The sequence below is a fragment of the Cucumis melo genome, chromosome 10 (assembly GCF_025177605.1).
Source record: "Cucumis melo cultivar AY chromosome 10, USDA_Cmelo_AY_1.0, whole genome shotgun sequence".
Classification (NCBI taxonomy): domain Eukaryota; kingdom Viridiplantae; phylum Streptophyta; class Magnoliopsida; order Cucurbitales; family Cucurbitaceae; genus Cucumis; species Cucumis melo.
In genome coordinates this window covers 11,677,725-11,694,716 of record NC_066866.1, presented here as the reverse complement: position 1 = coordinate 11,694,716, position 16,992 = coordinate 11,677,725, and the positions used below count along the sequence as shown (strand labels likewise).

Sequence of the window (16,992 nt, the reverse complement as noted above, 5' to 3'; positions counted from 1 at the left end):
TTTTTAGCAAATTCACATCAAAATCTAATTTGGAATTTGCTTCATCTGGTGAACTTAATCTCTACATGCATATGTGATGAAAGAACAACTAACGATCAATAAAGTCTGCACAAGAGGCAACAGCCCAATGAAAATTTATTCATTTGCAATTGAGACTAGCAAACAAATAATCTACTGAGAAGAATGAGTAATAAAAGCAAAATCATCACAGATACACCTAAAAGACACAAGAAATAAAGTGAGTCACAAATAAAGCAACCATGGAAAAGAAGCATACCCATACAACATTGCATCATCATAAAGAGCTTCCCTTATAACAGGTAAGGGAGGGCGGACCTCATCCTCATATTGTCCAAATGTTCCAGGTCCCGCATGTTTTCCAGATACACTTAGGCAATTGTTAAACAAATGTTAAGAAACTAATAATTGAACTCCAGTAATGTGGAAGAAACAAACAACCAAACGGCTTATAAACATACTTGGATGTGTGATCAGTTGAAGAATTGATCTGTTCATTTGTACGTGGAGGAGAAGGAACAGATGGTGGTCCAGCCACTCCTGCTTCATTACCGACATAAAACAGCTGAATAGCATCCTCAAGCTTCCAACTAGTTGCCTGTCCATGCAACATTCAATATTAATGCTAAAAAAGAAAATAACTATAAGTTTTCTCCAAAATAGTCCCAAACCTAAGAGAGAGGAAAAAGAACAAGAACAAGATCGTCAACAATCGTTCAACATCTTGTTCTCAGTCAATTAACCGCCCAATATATAGCCTCTCATGTTAGTATGCTAACTAAAAACTATCAGCTACGGACTAGTCCGAGAACCTAAAAGAAAGGGTGGAAAAAAAGATATGGTGATTCGTTTAACAAATAAAAATGTAGGATATGAGTACATAACAAGATCGTTCCAGAACCAAAATCTGGATAGTGGAACTTGATAGATAGCTTTCCCGTAATAGACACATACGCATCATGCAGTACAGAAAAATATTCTAAACAAATAAACGACTAATATCAAAAGATTGCACATAGAAGAATAACTATCTTCCCCTCCAGTCCCACAACCGTAAACGCAACACCGACTTAGGAAATGGGCCGGATTCCGAAACCCCCTCAATGTCAAATTGAATATACAAGAATCAAGCATCAGAAACAACCTATTAGCCACAAGACGTAACATAATGCAACAAAAATAAAGTAAGGGTAAGAACAGGTAAAAGGGTTTGTGGGGGAGGGGAGAAAAACCTGCAAAAATTGTCTAGCAGTCTCAGCAGTCTGGCCCACAGCAATCTCAAGAAAGGAGGAGACCATACTCTGTTTATCGGTGGCTGAGAGCACCCCTTCCATTTCCCTCGCTTGAAACCCGACGATCGGCACAAAAGCAAAAGTGTTGATGAGAAAGAACCAAATTTTTTAAAAAAAATAAAACTTGTGGTGGGCAATCAGTGGGGATTCTTGGTTTTTCTTCGCTTTTCTTCGATTTGGAAAAGTCAGCCAATCGATTCGATACCGTGGCTGGAAAAATTCTTGGGACTGTAAAATTGCCGGTGAGATCTAATCGTGAATCAAATATATAAAAGAGAAGGGTATTGTAGATACCCAAACGGCAAGTGAAAAAAGGAAAATTAAGGGGGGAAATGAAATGGAAAATGGAAGCACCTGTATGGTAAGAATTATGAGTGCTCAACTCACCTTTTTACTGACCACTCCAGATTCTTGTGACCGTCGGGGTGACCTACCGCTTCAATGTCCGAAATCATGGTTATTTCATTGGTATCTTCTTTCTTTCGTTGCTTCCTTCTTTTTTATGCGTTTTTGTACTGTCCATTGAAGACCCAAATGAAAATTAACCACGATTCAAATGGTCTTATGATGACATCATTGGCCTGCAAAATTATCAAAATATTCTCATCCGCACCAAGGCCAGTCCGCTACAAAAAAAATTTCGCTTATATTTCAAGGTTTATATTCTCATCTTTGTTCCTCGTTCTTGTCTTATACTTGATTCTGACCATTCGGAAATATTAAGTTAAAAAGTACTACAATCGACCATTTGTTTCTCTTTCATCACAATTCACTTGTTCCAAAGTTCTTTCTCTTTTGATTCTCCAAATTCACTTTTGAAACCAAATTATTTATAGCTTCCATTCTCCATTGTTCGCCAATTGAGTAGGTGACTTTTGTTCGTTTCATATAGCAATCATTACTTCAAACTTTTCGGCGATTGTAACATTTTTGTTCGTTTCCCATTTTTCATTTCCATTTCCTGTTTCAATTGCATGTAGACTACAACATTAGGGTTTGTATTGGACCTTTGTAAGAGAAATCATAGATAAAACCCACCTAAACACAAAACGACAAAGAAACTAGACTTATATCCCGACGCTTAAAAAACAAGAAGTATGACATAAATGAGAAGTAGCAGGTCGGAACAAACTAGAAATAGGGACAAAACATTGAAGGAGGAATAGTATTTTGACATAAGAAATAGATACTTGAGACGAAAAATATAAACAAGAAAGAGAAACAATAAATGGAAACGATTTGAAAAAAAGAAGACAAAATCTTTTTTTTTTTTTGCCCTAACTCTCTTTGTTTTCAATTATAGCCAAATTTTCCTAACTCTCCATTTTTAATTTATGTAGTAAGTAATGGTTGAATTCAAAATTGTTGAAGACAAGCTACTTGCCTAACAACTCATATTGGAATTGCTAATCGGATTGTGTGAGAGAAGTTGACAAAAAGACAACTTAGATGTTTAAGAAGATGGTGTTTGGTCAAATTGTAGATATAAACATTGTCTTCAATAGTCATCTTGTCCATCACATTCTGTTGAGGGAAGTCGAAGGCTCTAGAGATGAATTGATGAGATTTGACATCAATGGAGCCAATGTAAAATTCTCAAAGAAAGAGTTTTTGCTTGTGACTAAATTGTGGTGGTCCCCGAAAGAACTAGCGGATACACCTCTAGCTACGAAATCACTACGGAACAAATAATTTAAGAATTTAATGGCCATAAAGCTTATTTGACGAAATTTGAAGAGCGGTACAAGCAACTTGAATTTGAGAATGACTTGGATGTCGTTAGAGTTAGTCTTTTGTACGTTACTAATTTAGGCATGTTGTGTCACGCCCCCACCCAGAATGCATCCTTCTCGCGTTCCAAAGCATGGTTGCGACTTGGACAGCTTCAACACCTCTAAATGAAACATTAGAACATCCGAGCTTACAACTTAAACTTTATTTATTGAGAACACGTTATGCGATAAGAACTCAACACATCAAGCTTGAATATAACTTAACAACTTTTATTAACTTTACGCAACTTGATACAAATTCAGATGACCCTTTAAAGAAAACTAAACTAAGCTCTAGAACTTCAACACCTAGCTCAGATCTTAACGCCTGGCTTCACGCCTCAACGCCTAGCAACTTGCCTCTTTTTAACGACCTCAATGCCTCACTTGTTTGAGGAGGAAAACTTAAAACATATGCCTAATGTTTAGTGAGGGACATTTCAGGAAAATCATTTGGTGAATACAATTGCATACAATAAAATTTTTCTATTTTCAGAAACATCATCACACCACGTTACAGATTTAAATAACAAAAATCACATTAGCCTCTACTTATCCCTTTCGCTTGGACATTGAACTTCCTAACCATTAGTATCTCTGCAGACCCTTGTTCAATTCCCGTTGCTCTAGCGATAAACTTGAACACGGACTACCCAATGCATTTTGTCATCCTTCTAGCAAGGAGACCACTCAACGCAAGGCATGCTCTACTTTTATGCACACATAATAGTTAGCTCTTGATAGGAATAAAACTAATGGTTTACTTGCATACAAGCATCATAAATAATACTTTCTTAAACTCACAAATATGCTTTCAAATAGTCATGTTTTCCATCTAAATCATATTATAGATTACATATGTAATACACCATACATAACATGATAACACTTTGAAAGGAAAACTTAAGGAAACTTTGCTATTTCTTCGGTAAGCCACTCACAAAGCCTAAGCTTTCTTCCTTTCCAATCCCTTCTTATCGCCTAACTTCAAAATCTCATCTTCTCGCATGTTCTTTATTTGATAGAGCTTAAGCTTAGCACTTCTTTGTAACCTTTCATCTGAGCTTACAAAGCTTATTTATACTAATCGTAAACTACATTAGTCATCCTTAAACTAATTTTAGCTTGCTAGCACGTTCTTTGTATCTTACACATGTATGTTTAATATTTCCTCTAACCATACTTAACTTTAACCCCACACATAACCTTCTAACTAATCTAGATTCATTAGTCTCTTAGATTTCCTAACTTTCTTTTCTTACCTAGCTCAAAAACTCTTAAGCTCTTCATTGTATCGCCTAGCTTGAATGCATAACTAACCTTTCCTCGCGTCGCTTAGCTAGAGTGAATCCTTCTTTGAAATGCCTAATCTTCATACTTAGTATTTACATCCTCCTTCTAGCCCATGATTCAGACCAGGATTTAAAATTCGTATCTCTAACATTCCCCTACATCCCTTGTGATCTGGCAACATCGTTCTTACTTGTCTTAAAGGCTTATTAGATTGAAGGTCTCCCCACAAACCAACAAAAGTCCTTTTAGCATGCTTTGTCCTCATTCATATGCATCCTAGGAAATTTTTCAGAAGGTCATCCGACACAAAATTGTTCCAATCTAAGCACGCTTAACTTCGAAGTTCCTATAATCGAGCTACCAAAAAGAAAGGTACACATTGTTGGTATGTGTATGTTACTTAATTCTGTTGAGCCTTTCTTTACCTTATTTTCATGTCCTTAGATCCCTCTCATTCAAATGTGATATCAGATCATTCATGTTCCCCTCCTAAACTCAGGACGTTACATCCAAGACACAGGTTTCACATTTCTCCCCTTCTTTAAGACTTTTGTCCTCAAAATTCCACATTTTCCTTTCCTTTACTTAAACTTGGCCCTCTCGGTGTCGATTATTGCATTGAGCGAGACACCTCTCCTCGTTACTCAATGCCTTGTTTTGGTTTTGCATGACATTCCTTTTGGTAATGGCCTTCTTCTTCATAATTAGAGAAAATAATTGTACTTCTTCGACATCTACCTGTATGCCTTCGACCACACTTATTGTTTTATGTAAACCTTTCTTCTTTAGCCTCCTAAGACTTTAGATATCACGCTTTGATACCAAATTGTCACGCCCCCACCCAGAACATATCCTTCTCGCGTTCCAAGCGTGGTCGCGACTTGGACAGGTCCAACACCTCTAAATGAAATGTTAGAACGCCCAAGCTTACAACTTAAACTTTATTTATTGAGAACATGCTATGCGATAAGAACTCAACACTTCAAGCTTGAAGATAACTTAATAACGTTTATTAACTTTACGCAACTTGATACAAATTCAAATAACCCTTTAAAGAAAACTAAACTATGCTCAAAAAAACTTCAACACCTAGCTCAACTCTGAACATCTGGCTTTACTCCTCAACTCCTAGTAGCTCGCCTCTTTGTAACGGCCTCAACGCCTCGCTTGCCTGGGGAATGAAAAGTTAAAACATAAGCCTAATGGTTAGTGAGTGACATTTCAAGAAAACCTTTTGAGGAATACAATTTAAAACTTTTCCTATTTTTAGAAGCATCATAACACCACATTATGGATTTAAATAACACAAATCACATTAGCCTCTACTTATCCCTCTCGCTTGGACATTGAACTTCCTCAAAGCATAGACTATTTTTCGGACTCATCTCACCATCAGTATCTCTACAGACCCTCGTTCAATTCTAGTTGCTCTGGTGATAGACTTGAACACAGACCAGTCAATGAATTTAGCCATCCTTCTACGAAGCAAACCACTCAACGCAAGGCAGACTCTACTCTTATGTGCACACAATAGTTAGCTTTTGATAGGAATAAAGCTAATGGCTTACTTGCATACAAGCATCATAAGAAATACTTTTTTAAACTCATAATTATGCTTTCAAATAGTCATGTTTTTCATATAAATCATATAATAGATTACACGTGTAATGTCACACCCTTTCTCAGATCATCTACTTGATAACTTGTAGAAATACAAGTTATTATGGCCTTTTAGGTAAAATAATGGAGTAAAAATGCAAGAGATAAAGGATCAAAATGCGTAACTTTTATTGCAAATTTATAATGTTAAGAGAATGCAGCTTACATAAGTCACCATGTTTGGTTAACTATGTTTTTAAGGGTGCATTTGGGGGAGGGCAAGAGTTATAGGATAAAAGGATTATGATAATCCCAGTGTTATGATAATCCTAGTGTTATGATAATGTGTTTGAGGGAAAGGTTATTATTGGTAGTGTTATGGTAATATGTGTTTGGGGGAAGGAATATAAAAGATAGTGTTATTATAATATGTGTTTGAGGGAGGGATTATGATATTAGTGTTATAATAATGTGTTTGGAGGAAGGGTTATAACTGTAGTAATTTTTAAAAAATAATAGAATTTGCATTAGGTTATTTGGGTAGGGTTGTAAGAAAGAAAAAGAGAGGAGAAGATAGGATTATCTAGGGACTAGAATTACTCTAATCCCTATTTATCATAACCCTTGGGCCAAACACGATTTGGCCCAATTTTTTTAACCCTTTTCCCCTAAAAACCCACCCCAAACATACCCTAAGTGCTTTTATATGCAAGATGGCGAAAAGAAGAAATGAAGCGAATTGCAAGAAGAGCGCGTACAAGAACTTAGCGATAAGAAGCTACCTAACAAATCGTAAGGCGACATGAAAACACATCACGTGAGATGATTTGTTAAAAGATAAAAGTGGTAGTTGGAGCTGATTTGACAAGAAACGATTACATTCTACGATGACAATTGCAGAGGATAAGGATGGCTATGCAATAGAGCGTAATTAATTCGTTGCCCAAATATGCCTATAAAATACCTCTAACTTCACCCTGTACAAACTCTCTAAGGGGGTCCTCCATTAAAGAGGGCGGATGGAAGGAAAAGTTTTAGAAACCTTCCCCATCTACAGAAGTCCTCTTCTCCTCTTCCTTCACCTCTTCTCTAGTCAACTTCTGAGTGAGAAGAGGAAGGAAAAGCGTGCTCATAAATAAATGTATAAGAAACATTTTCAGAAAACTTATCGGTCAAACTCATGCTTTTCACAATTTCTAAACTCGATACTCATGCTTTGGAAATAAACTCTATAAATCAAGAATAGTTCTCAAATATGTAACTTAAAACATGTGTTTAAACATAAAGTTAATAAATCATGTTTATGAAACAATTTTAAATTTATTTTCTTATCACTCACAGATGGTAGCGAATTCCTTGGCTTATAAATTTGTCCAATCTTCTCTTACCGTGAAATTAGAGAATTTAAACTCATTTTAAACCTCTAAAATTAGAAAGCATAAAAACTTAGCCCAAAAATCTCAAAAACACCAAAATTGCTCAAAACTAATGTCATGGCACAGCTGGCCACTAGGCAAGGGCAGCAGGCAACATTCACACATGCAGGCCCTTAGGATGCCTGGTTACGTGCTTGCCTGACACTCATCATGTTGCATGCCTTTGGCGACGTTATATAGCTCTTCACCCCACTCTGTATGTGCATCTGAACTCCCTTTGCGCACATGACCTGCCGTATGGCTTGGGTGCATACCCCACGCTGTCTGGCTGTGCGTTTTTTTATATCGTATGCACACTACTATGCCCAAATAACCTATTACCTTCAAAATACGCTCACACACAAGGCCTCATGTCCTGATGACTCGACCACCTTAACCTTGCCCAGAAAACTACAAATTTCTAGAAAACTTCATTCGACTTCAAGATCTTATAACTTTTAATCTAGCCATCAAAATGAAAATTTTCCTTCTTCAAACGTGCTTAGAACTGTCATAAATAGCTTACCTCCAAAATTTAGCTTCAAATTCAAAGAGATGTGTTATATAGACTTTAAAGAATCCACACTGCTCAAAATCCTTTGAAAACTAACCCTTCCTTCTTCCTTGAGCTTGAACAATACATCTTCATGTCTTCTTTATCCCACAACCTCACCTCTCCTAATAGACTCCTTTAGTGAACTTTTGTAACAAATTTAAGAGAAAACATTGAGGGAATTGAGAGCATTCTTCATTTGAAAAGGACCTAATTATAGAGCTATTTGCATGGCTAGCTTTGTCACCTTTTGCTTGTCGAAATCCCAGTTTTTGCATGTTATGGAAACTTGTCCTCCACTCAACCCCCTGAATTGATTACCTATGGGTCTTAAAAAATGCCTAACAACTTAACACCTCACCTAAAGCTTCCTAGCAAGACCATGCCACCTTGCTAACATCGTAAAGCCTTGGCTTGTCATAATGGCTACCATCATGGTCATCAAGCCTTCTCGCCTTACCTTCTCACCTAGATCTGCCTTATCTGCCTTAGCTGCCTAGGTCTTGCCTTAAGAGGTTCTCAACACTTCTAGGCCGCCTAGCAATGTTCAAAAGCCTAATTTTCAATACTTAGCCTAAAATCCACATAGTTTTCCTTTCTTTCTTTCACTTGGCTGCCAACCTCCCAAAACCTTAACACTTTGACAAATTTTAACTTCAACAATTCCTTCAATAAGGCAACCTAAACAACAAAACAATATCAAAACTAAACTTTAGCATTCTCTTAACTAAGAATTTCTTAAGAAAGGTTAAGTTTAGGGTTCACATGTAATACACCACACATAACATGACAAGACCTTGAAAGGAAAACTTAAGGAAAATCTACTCTTTCTATGTTAAAATCACTCACAAAGCCTAAAGCTTTCTTCCTTTCCAATCCCTCTTATCCCCTAACTTTATTGTCTTATCTTCTTGCATGTTCTTTCTTTGATAGAGCTTAAGCTTATCACTTCTTTGTAACTTTTCCTTTGTGCTTGCAAAGCTTATTTATAATAATCCTAAGCCAGATTAGTCATTCGTAAACTCATCTTAACTTGCTAGCACCTTTTTTGTATCTTAAACGTGTAGCTTTAATATTTTCTCTAACCATGTTTAACTTTAACCTTATATGTAACCTCCTGACTAGTCCATAATAATAAGTCTCTTAGAATTCCTAACTTTCTTTCCTTGCTTAGCTAAAAAACTATGAGGCCTTGATCCAGAAAAGGAAGTCTTCTTGGGAGGTTGTTTCAGATAAGTGTTGAGACATCACGCAAGAAAGGATGCAAAAAGAGAATAGGCGATTCGAAAAGAAAAAAATGTAAGTCCAAGGTTCTATTGTGTGAAGGTAAGTGATGCAATGAGAATAGCTAGCGATAGAGAAGCATGCATTGAATGGTAGGAGCAAGGCATTTAGTAGGATACTGCGAGGAAGTAATTATCTTATCAAGGTGACTTGACAACTCAGAATGGAAAAGGAAATGACGGTGACTTTTTGGAAAGAGAAAAGGACAGTCGGATAATTTAAGAGTTTGGCTTCTCAAAGAGATAAGGTGTGTGTCTCAAAAGAAAGTCAAATTGTCACTAATGGTTAGACTACGTGACGAGTTCGGGGTGGCAACATGACGCTACATGTTAGTAAGGTGACACATGTAAAGAATAGAAGTGACCCTTGGATGTGAAAGACTTCTATAAATAGGTTGGAGGCCAAAAGGAAAAAAGAAGAAACATTTGTCCAAAAAGTGTTAGATTTTATGATGAAAGTAGACAGAGGAAGTTTTGAATGTTGAACGATTGGTTGAAGAAATAGTCAGACGAGAGGAGAAAGTCAAAAGCCGAGAAGGAAGAAGTTGAGGCTAAGTATTTTCTATGAGTGACGAAATAGAATTCGAAAAGTGGTTTCCACATTACTACTTATTTTATTAAATGTTTATATGAATAATCTTCTGTGAATAATTAAATACGATTTATCAATGTTGTTTCTGTAAGTGATCTTTATAAAAATCAATGCTTGTGAATGATTAAACGTTTTCTATATTTAAATGCGAGTTATAGATCCTCTTTTATAAGTACTACGATCTGTTTATTAAATGTTTTCTATATAGGTTATGAGAACGATTCTTTTACTAAATAAATATTCATGATCAACAAATCAGTTTTCAAATGTGATTTCTAAACCATGGTTAATGTTTTTCTATGTTTACGAACAATTATTGAATAATTGCTTGAGAAAGGAAAACATTTGTATTCATGATCATTGCTTTGAAAAGGAATGCTTTGTAAACATGGTAGTATATGTATTCTTCTTAACTTTTTAATAATTTGTGCTAAACGTAAGTTATAAGTTGTTGCTCCCTTATTGTATCTGTGTGATTGTGCATTGTGATGTGGTTTGATCTATTGCACAATGACTGGTCGAAATCCCAAGTAACTTGAGTGATACTGGTGAGTGTGAATCCCAGGTCTAGACGAGGAAAATACCCCAGGTCGGGGCGAGTTGTTATGTGTTTTTGAAGCTAGACGCTGGTGGAAGTCCTAAGTAACTCGCATGATAGTGGTTGAGTGTAACTCTAGATCTTGGTGAGGGGAGAGTCTCGATTCTAAGTGGGTTGTTGACGAGAAGCTAGTGGAGTGTGACTCCTAGGTCTGAGATTGGTTGAATGTGGCGGAACGCTGGTGGGAATCCTAGGTAACTTCCATGATGCTGGTGAGTGCGAATCCTAGGTCTAGGCGAGGGGAGAATCCCTAGTCTTAGAATTAAGCTTGTTATGAAATGATCCCACTGTATGGCGTTGTAGCGCTCGCTGTGTGGTTGCTTAAATTGTTATGGTTTGATACGATGTGTTTATCTAATATGGTTTGACCTTATTATTTTTTATTTTGTGTGTTTTCCCTAAAAAGGTTTTCTCAAGATACCACACTCATTAAGTCCATTTGACTTATGTTTTAAGTTTTTTCCTTTCTATGTCGTCAAGAGTTGAAGTCATGTGAAGGCTGGTTCTAGGGTATTATAACCTAGTTAAAGAGGAAAGATAGATTTACTCTTTAATCTTACATTACGTACTAGTCGTGACATCTCATCATATGCATAGGGAGTTGGTTGGTAAGTGAATAGCTCCTTAACGTTGATGACCCGACTGTAAAGGAAGATAAGAGCAATACCTAGGTTAGTATGGCCTAATCCGATGAGCCAGAGAGTTAAGGAGCTGAGTCAAGGGGAAACTAGCCCTATACGCGATTCACTAAGAGAAGTGGTTGGGTGATCAAGGCAAAGGAGGAAGTGTCGCCTTGATACCTCTATGTACTCACCATAAGAATCAGTGTTTAGCGATGAAGAAAGAAAAGGAAGACTTCGAAGAATGTCCTTGGGTTAGATTGAAGATGACAAAAAGGACAAAGGACGCAAGAGGAGTCTGATACCCCCCAACCACTACTATAGAAGTAGCAATAGGCGGTGGATGAAGGAAGGTGTGATGCACCTTGATGAGAAGAAGAAAGATGTGAGAAGATCAGAGTTTGTTTTATTTCATGCAAGCAATGGCTACGAGTTGTAATTTGTTTGTAACTTCTGTAAGCTTTAAGTTAATAAAGAGAAGAAGTTAAGTTATTCCATTGTGTTATTGTATTTTTCTTTGAGTTGTTTTTCCACTGTAAAAGTTGTGAAGGTCTCTAAGCTCAAGGGGAGAGCTTTCTGAAGAGAGAAGGAAAAAAGTTGTTTCACTCACTAGGCATTCGACACGTCATCTCGCTTGAGGTATGCATTGAATGTCTAGGCGGAACGCCCTCGATTTGGTCAGGTGGCGTGACATTTGGGGTGGGGCGTGACAAAAACACCTAAACTCTTCACTGCATCACCTGGCTTGAACGCATAACTAAGCTTTCCTAGTGTCGCTTAGCTAGAACACATTCTTCTTTGAAATGCCTAATATTTATATTTAGTATTTACAACCTTCTTCCGTGCATTCCTTCTATTCCAAAACGTAAGTTTCAGATGTTGGGGAAGGACAAGACTAAAGGCCTAGTCGATAAGACATTACTAGATGACGTTGAGAACTTGGTGTCTTTTGATAGCAAGGATTGATAACAAAGTTTTTGGGCCAAAACCTTTGAAGGTCTTAAGAGAGCTTTAAAAGAAAAGGTTGAGGCATACAAATGGAATTCGAAGAAAAGGAAGAGTTATGTCATTAAGTATACTTTCCTAGGGTTCACCCTTGTCTTTTTAATAACTTGTAGAAATACAAGTTAATGTAGTCTTTTAGGTAGAATAATGGAGTCAAAATACGAGATAAATGATCTAAAAGCGTAGCTTTTAGTGTAAAATTATAATATCAAGAGAATGCACTTTACATAAGTCTTCATGCTTGATTAACTATGCTTTCAAGTGTTTTAAGATGGAGGATGGCGAAAAGAAGAAATGAAGCGAGAATCGCGTGAATTAACTCAACAATTCATGAGTTGCAAGGTGAGATGCCAACACAACACTATACGAGATGATTCATTAGAAGACAAGAGTGGTAGCTAGGGCTGATGTGAGAAGGAAGGGCTACTTTCTATGTTGACATTTGTAGTCAAGGATAATTGTGTAGTGTAGGCAAGGACGGATATGCAAGATGTGCATTTAATTTTTCACCTAAAGTATGCCTATAAAAGAAGTTCAACTCCACCATAAACATCATAAACTGAGGAGGCCATCTCTTAAGGAGGCCAGTGAAGGACGGGTTTTAGAGTCCTCTACCATTTATAGTAGTATCTCTTCCTCCATCCTTTCTTCGGTCAATGTTTGAGTGAGAGCTTAGAGAGAGATTAGAGAGAGAGAAGTTTCCTTCAATTTTCTCTAACTTGTAAAAGAGCCAAGAAATGAAAACTAATGCATTCTGCGGCTTGACACATTTCTTTTCTTTTCATTTTTGTAATTTTAGATGTATTGTATGAATACAATGCATTTTATCCACTGTTTCTCTTCCATTCCTTTACTATTCTTCTTGTTGATGTGTTTTACGGTAGTTTAAATTTATGTTTTGTACTTGATCAGGATTCTTTAGTTATAAGTCTCATCATGTTTAGTTGAGCTTAACTTAATCGCTTGGCCAGCATTGGTCGCCAACTACTCAAGAGTGTAAGTAGCAAGGACATAGCTAAACATGCACAAAATGGGAGTTTACAAACAAACTCCATTTTGGGATTTTGGCTCTAATCATTTGTGTTATGAAAGGAGAACAAGTGTAGTGTTTAGGCGCCAAGAGGTTGCTTGTCTTAAATAGAGAGTCAATATGATGCTTATAAATAAGGAAGCCTAGATGTATGTCGCTTGATTTATCTTTACCATTTGTGTCTCGAAAGGAAAACAGGTGTGGTGTTTAGGTGTTGAGAGGTTGCTCTCCTTCAATATAAGATGGTCAAGTGATCTATATCGTACCAAAGGCATATCACATAGCTTAGATCGCCTAGAATACTAAGACTTTCCAACATCCCTCTCAACACAAGTTAGTTTGTATTCCATAATCATCTCATTACATTCCCCTCTATAGAATCCTCTGTGTAAATAAGTAGATTAGTATAGTTTTATATGTACACTGTTGCCTGGTTAAGAAGTAAGCGTTATAACTAAAGCTTTGATAGAAATTCCCTGTGTTTCAACCATGGCTTACCTAGAAAAACTCTCGCTTCATTTACTCTTGGACAAGCGTGAGGAAAACTTGTACTAAATGTTTATCAATATGCATGTAGCAACGCATAGGTACAACGTGCACCTTTTATCACATAATCCTAACCTAGACGCCTGTTTAGTTGCATAATTAGAGCTTTACATGTCATATTTATGAAAGATATTTTATAAATTCAAACACGAAAATAAACAAGCAAGTTTTTCGCTTGTGGAAGTTTTGACAAGTTCACTTCCAGGTAAACAATGTTTAATGGTCTTACAATAATTTTTCTTTATTTATTTTGTATTTAAAACTATAAATAGACTAATCAACTTACATATATAGATTTGAGCTTATATGACCATCCTAACCCTATCTAGTAGGGGTGTAGTTCGGCGTAGCAACCATGCAATTCCTCATTTCTTAAGGTAGGAATACATGCATTTGTTGCCAAATAGGCTATTACAATGCGATGTGTTTGATGCTTCTGATGTAAGTTGCAAAAAATGGGATGCCTTTAGATTTACTTTTTTATACGCATGTCTTTATCATGTTAATTCGTAGATGAACTTAATGGTGGGGATGATCATGAATCAGTAAACCTTGGTCCTAAGCATCCCTACATCTTTCAAGAGATATAGTGGAAGAGTTGGAAGTTGAAGTTTATTTTGAGTTCAGTAGAAAAGATGGAAGGAAATTCTTATTAAAAGTTAGTTGTTACTCAAGTGTCATGGTTAGTGTGTCGTTACAGCCAAGGTGCCCTTGAGAAAGAAATTTTGACTCAGTGTTGATGTTAGACGATTAAAGAGAGGTTAGTAAGGTGGAAAGATGCCAAATATCTGACTAGGCATTTCAAGTCAAGGCTAGACAACCAAAGTTGTCAAAATAACCTCTAGGGATATGAAGTAGGCGACTATAAGTGTTAAATATTAAGCATGGTTAGACAGCCAACCATATTAAGAAAACATCTACAGACATGAGGTTGAGTGACAAAGATACACCCTTGCCTTAGAGGTTCTTTGCATGTTAGGTGGCAAATCATGCTAAGAACCTTTAAGGCAAGGCTACATGACCAAGCAAGTGCCCAAGGGTTGGCAAGCTTGGCTAGGTGAGAAGACCATGCAGTTTCACATATGAGGCTTTGTGGCAAAGGTTGGTTGTGTATGCAAGCAAGGTAAGGATCAAGGCATTTTGGGCAAGAGCTAGTATTTAAGAGAACGTTGAAAGGGAATTTGTAAACCCAGGGTCTTAGAAAAACTTATGTCCTTTGAAGTAATTGGAAGTTTAAGTGTTGAAGGGAGTTAAGGATAAAAGTGTCATAAAAGGTGTGTCATGGTAATTGGGAAAGAGGAAATTTTTGGCTAAATTTTGAGGGTTAAAGGCTAGGTGTTTTGAAGGCTATTTTGGTGGTGTGTAGGCACCCAAAGGAAAGAAAATAACCTCTAAAGAGGTTATGAGGCGTTTAGGCTTGGTTAAGTGGCTAAGGCTTGTTGTTTGAGCATTAGGTGTGAAAAACCTCTAAATGGGTATCATGGGCGGCTAATGTATGCTTGGCTAGGTGAGAAAGGCTATCACTTAGAGATTATTTAGGGTCTTGAGAGGTTAGGCAAGAAGGCTAGACAACATAGCGTTGGGCGAGAAGCATGGTACCCGAGAAGTCATTGAGGTTAGCAATGCGTTTGACATTAGGCGTTTGGGCTTGTTATTAGACATTGGGCATTTTGTTTAGGTGAGATGATGAAGAGGTGGGGTCGGTGAAGTGCTTTATAGGTGTCCTCTGCATGCTTAATCTAAATTTTGGCTAGTAGGAGGTGTTAATAAAGGTTCATGCAAAATTTAGTATAAATAGGTCACTTCATATGAACATTTCTCTCAAACTACTTATGTGTTATGGCTGAAATTAGTTTCAAAAGATCATAAATTGAGTCTAGTTTTTAGACTAGGCTGTTGGACGAATTTTAGCAAGAGAGGGTCGACTGACTTTGGTGAATTTGAGCAAGGTGTACTTCTAGAAGGCTACAAAGCTCATCCTTCGGAATCAAGAACTGAAATTTTGAGGCAACCAAGTTAAGACATTTTTTAGCAATTTGTAGAAGAAATTTTCCTCAAAAGAGTTATGAATTTTTAGTTATGATTTTTCAAAGTTGGGTTAAGTTTCTAGCTAAAATATTAGTTTCTAGGCAAGTTGGTGGTTGGCCGAGTGATAAGGTAAGCTAGGCAAGATGAGTATGCGTTTTGATAAACAAAGAGGTTAGTATGCATTAAAGTTGGCGTTGGATGCACAATCTACACGTATGGCGTGTGGCCAAGGAGGCTCGTGGAAAGCCTTTTGAGCAAGGGAAGTTGCACGGGACGTCAGACACGCAACCAGGTGAGGCGTGTAGCATGCCTGTGTGAAAGGTTAGCACGCGGGCATGCCCAGCGCATGTGGCGAAGCCTTGTCGCCCATCCATGCGTGCCAGATAGTGTCATTGGTGTTTTTGGACACTTTTTAGTGGTTTTTGGAATTTCTAAGTACACTTTTGATATTTTCATGGTTAAGGGAAATAAAATGGATTATTTTACCATTATTTCAGGTCAAGAAGAGATCGAACAAATTTATAGACCAAGGACTTGAGCTTGTATCTGTAAGTGAAAAATAAGTTTATTAAAGTGATTTCAAGCATGTTCTTAAGCTATTGTTTATGATTGATTTTAAGTAAATGTTTGAGTGATTTATGAATAGTTTTTCAAGCATGTTATTATTTAAAAGTATTTATTCAAGAATATTGTTTAGTGAGGAATGTTAAAGGTTTACTGGAAAATGAGTTTTTTAAGGTATTATGAGATTTAATGACTTTTTATGCAAAAAGATTATTAAGAAAGTTTAAGGTTATGACTTTATAAATGTTTTTTTTGGAACGAAGATGTCTCAAAATATCCCTTAACAGGGAAACGTTACGGGGTGCCAAGGAAATTTAGGGTAAGGACACCTATCTCCAGGATTGGAGTTGGGGACACCTATCTCTCAAGAACAGGGATTGGGGATGCCTATCTTTAAGGTTTGGAGTTGGTATCAAGTAATCTCTACACCTCCCAAGAGTAGATACTTGGATTTCGAGTAGGAAAAACAAGGATTTAAGTTACTGTTTCCTAAATGCTTTAAGATTTAAGCTTTCATGTTATTGTTTATTATTTACTGTTTCAAAGGATTATGAATCATTGTTTCTGAAAAGTTTATGAAAAGTTGTTTAGAGTCCTCAGAGATTGGATCGCTGCTATCTGTCTGATGAAGGATTTTGTTTAATTATTGTATGTGTCGTTGATTTGTATTTATGTTTAGTTGGTCTTTTGTGATATTAGACTTAGGTTTTAGAAAGGTTTGTTTTGGGTTATGTAAATAAAAGTCATGTCTGTATAAACTTGTGTATAGTTTGTTCAATAGCAA

The 16,992-nt window shown here is 36.7% G+C and overlaps 1 protein-coding gene across 3 annotated transcripts in view; it reads right to left on the bottom strand.

Annotated features, from left to right (window-relative positions):
- The window catches only part of LOC103496693 (plant UBX domain-containing protein 7), a 28,083-nt gene extending 25,954 nt beyond the window's left edge, over positions 1-2,129 (bottom strand). The window contains exons 1-4 of one of the 3 annotated variants that reach the window (XM_008458658.3): positions 1,698-2,129; positions 1,251-1,538; positions 480-616; positions 278-388 (exon numbers count right to left, since the gene is read on the bottom strand). In XM_008458658.3, coding sequence (XP_008456880.1) covers positions 278-388; positions 480-616; positions 1,251-1,352 — 350 coding nt within the window. In that variant the 5' untranslated portion in view covers positions 1,353-1,538; positions 1,698-2,129. Of the gene's footprint in view, positions 1-277; positions 389-479; positions 617-1,250; positions 1,539-1,664 lie in introns of all 3 variants that reach the window. The other 2 variants (XM_008458659.3, XM_051091416.1) reach the window with 2 other exon arrangements.
- Between the last annotated feature and the right edge of the window lie 14,863 nt (positions 2,130-16,992).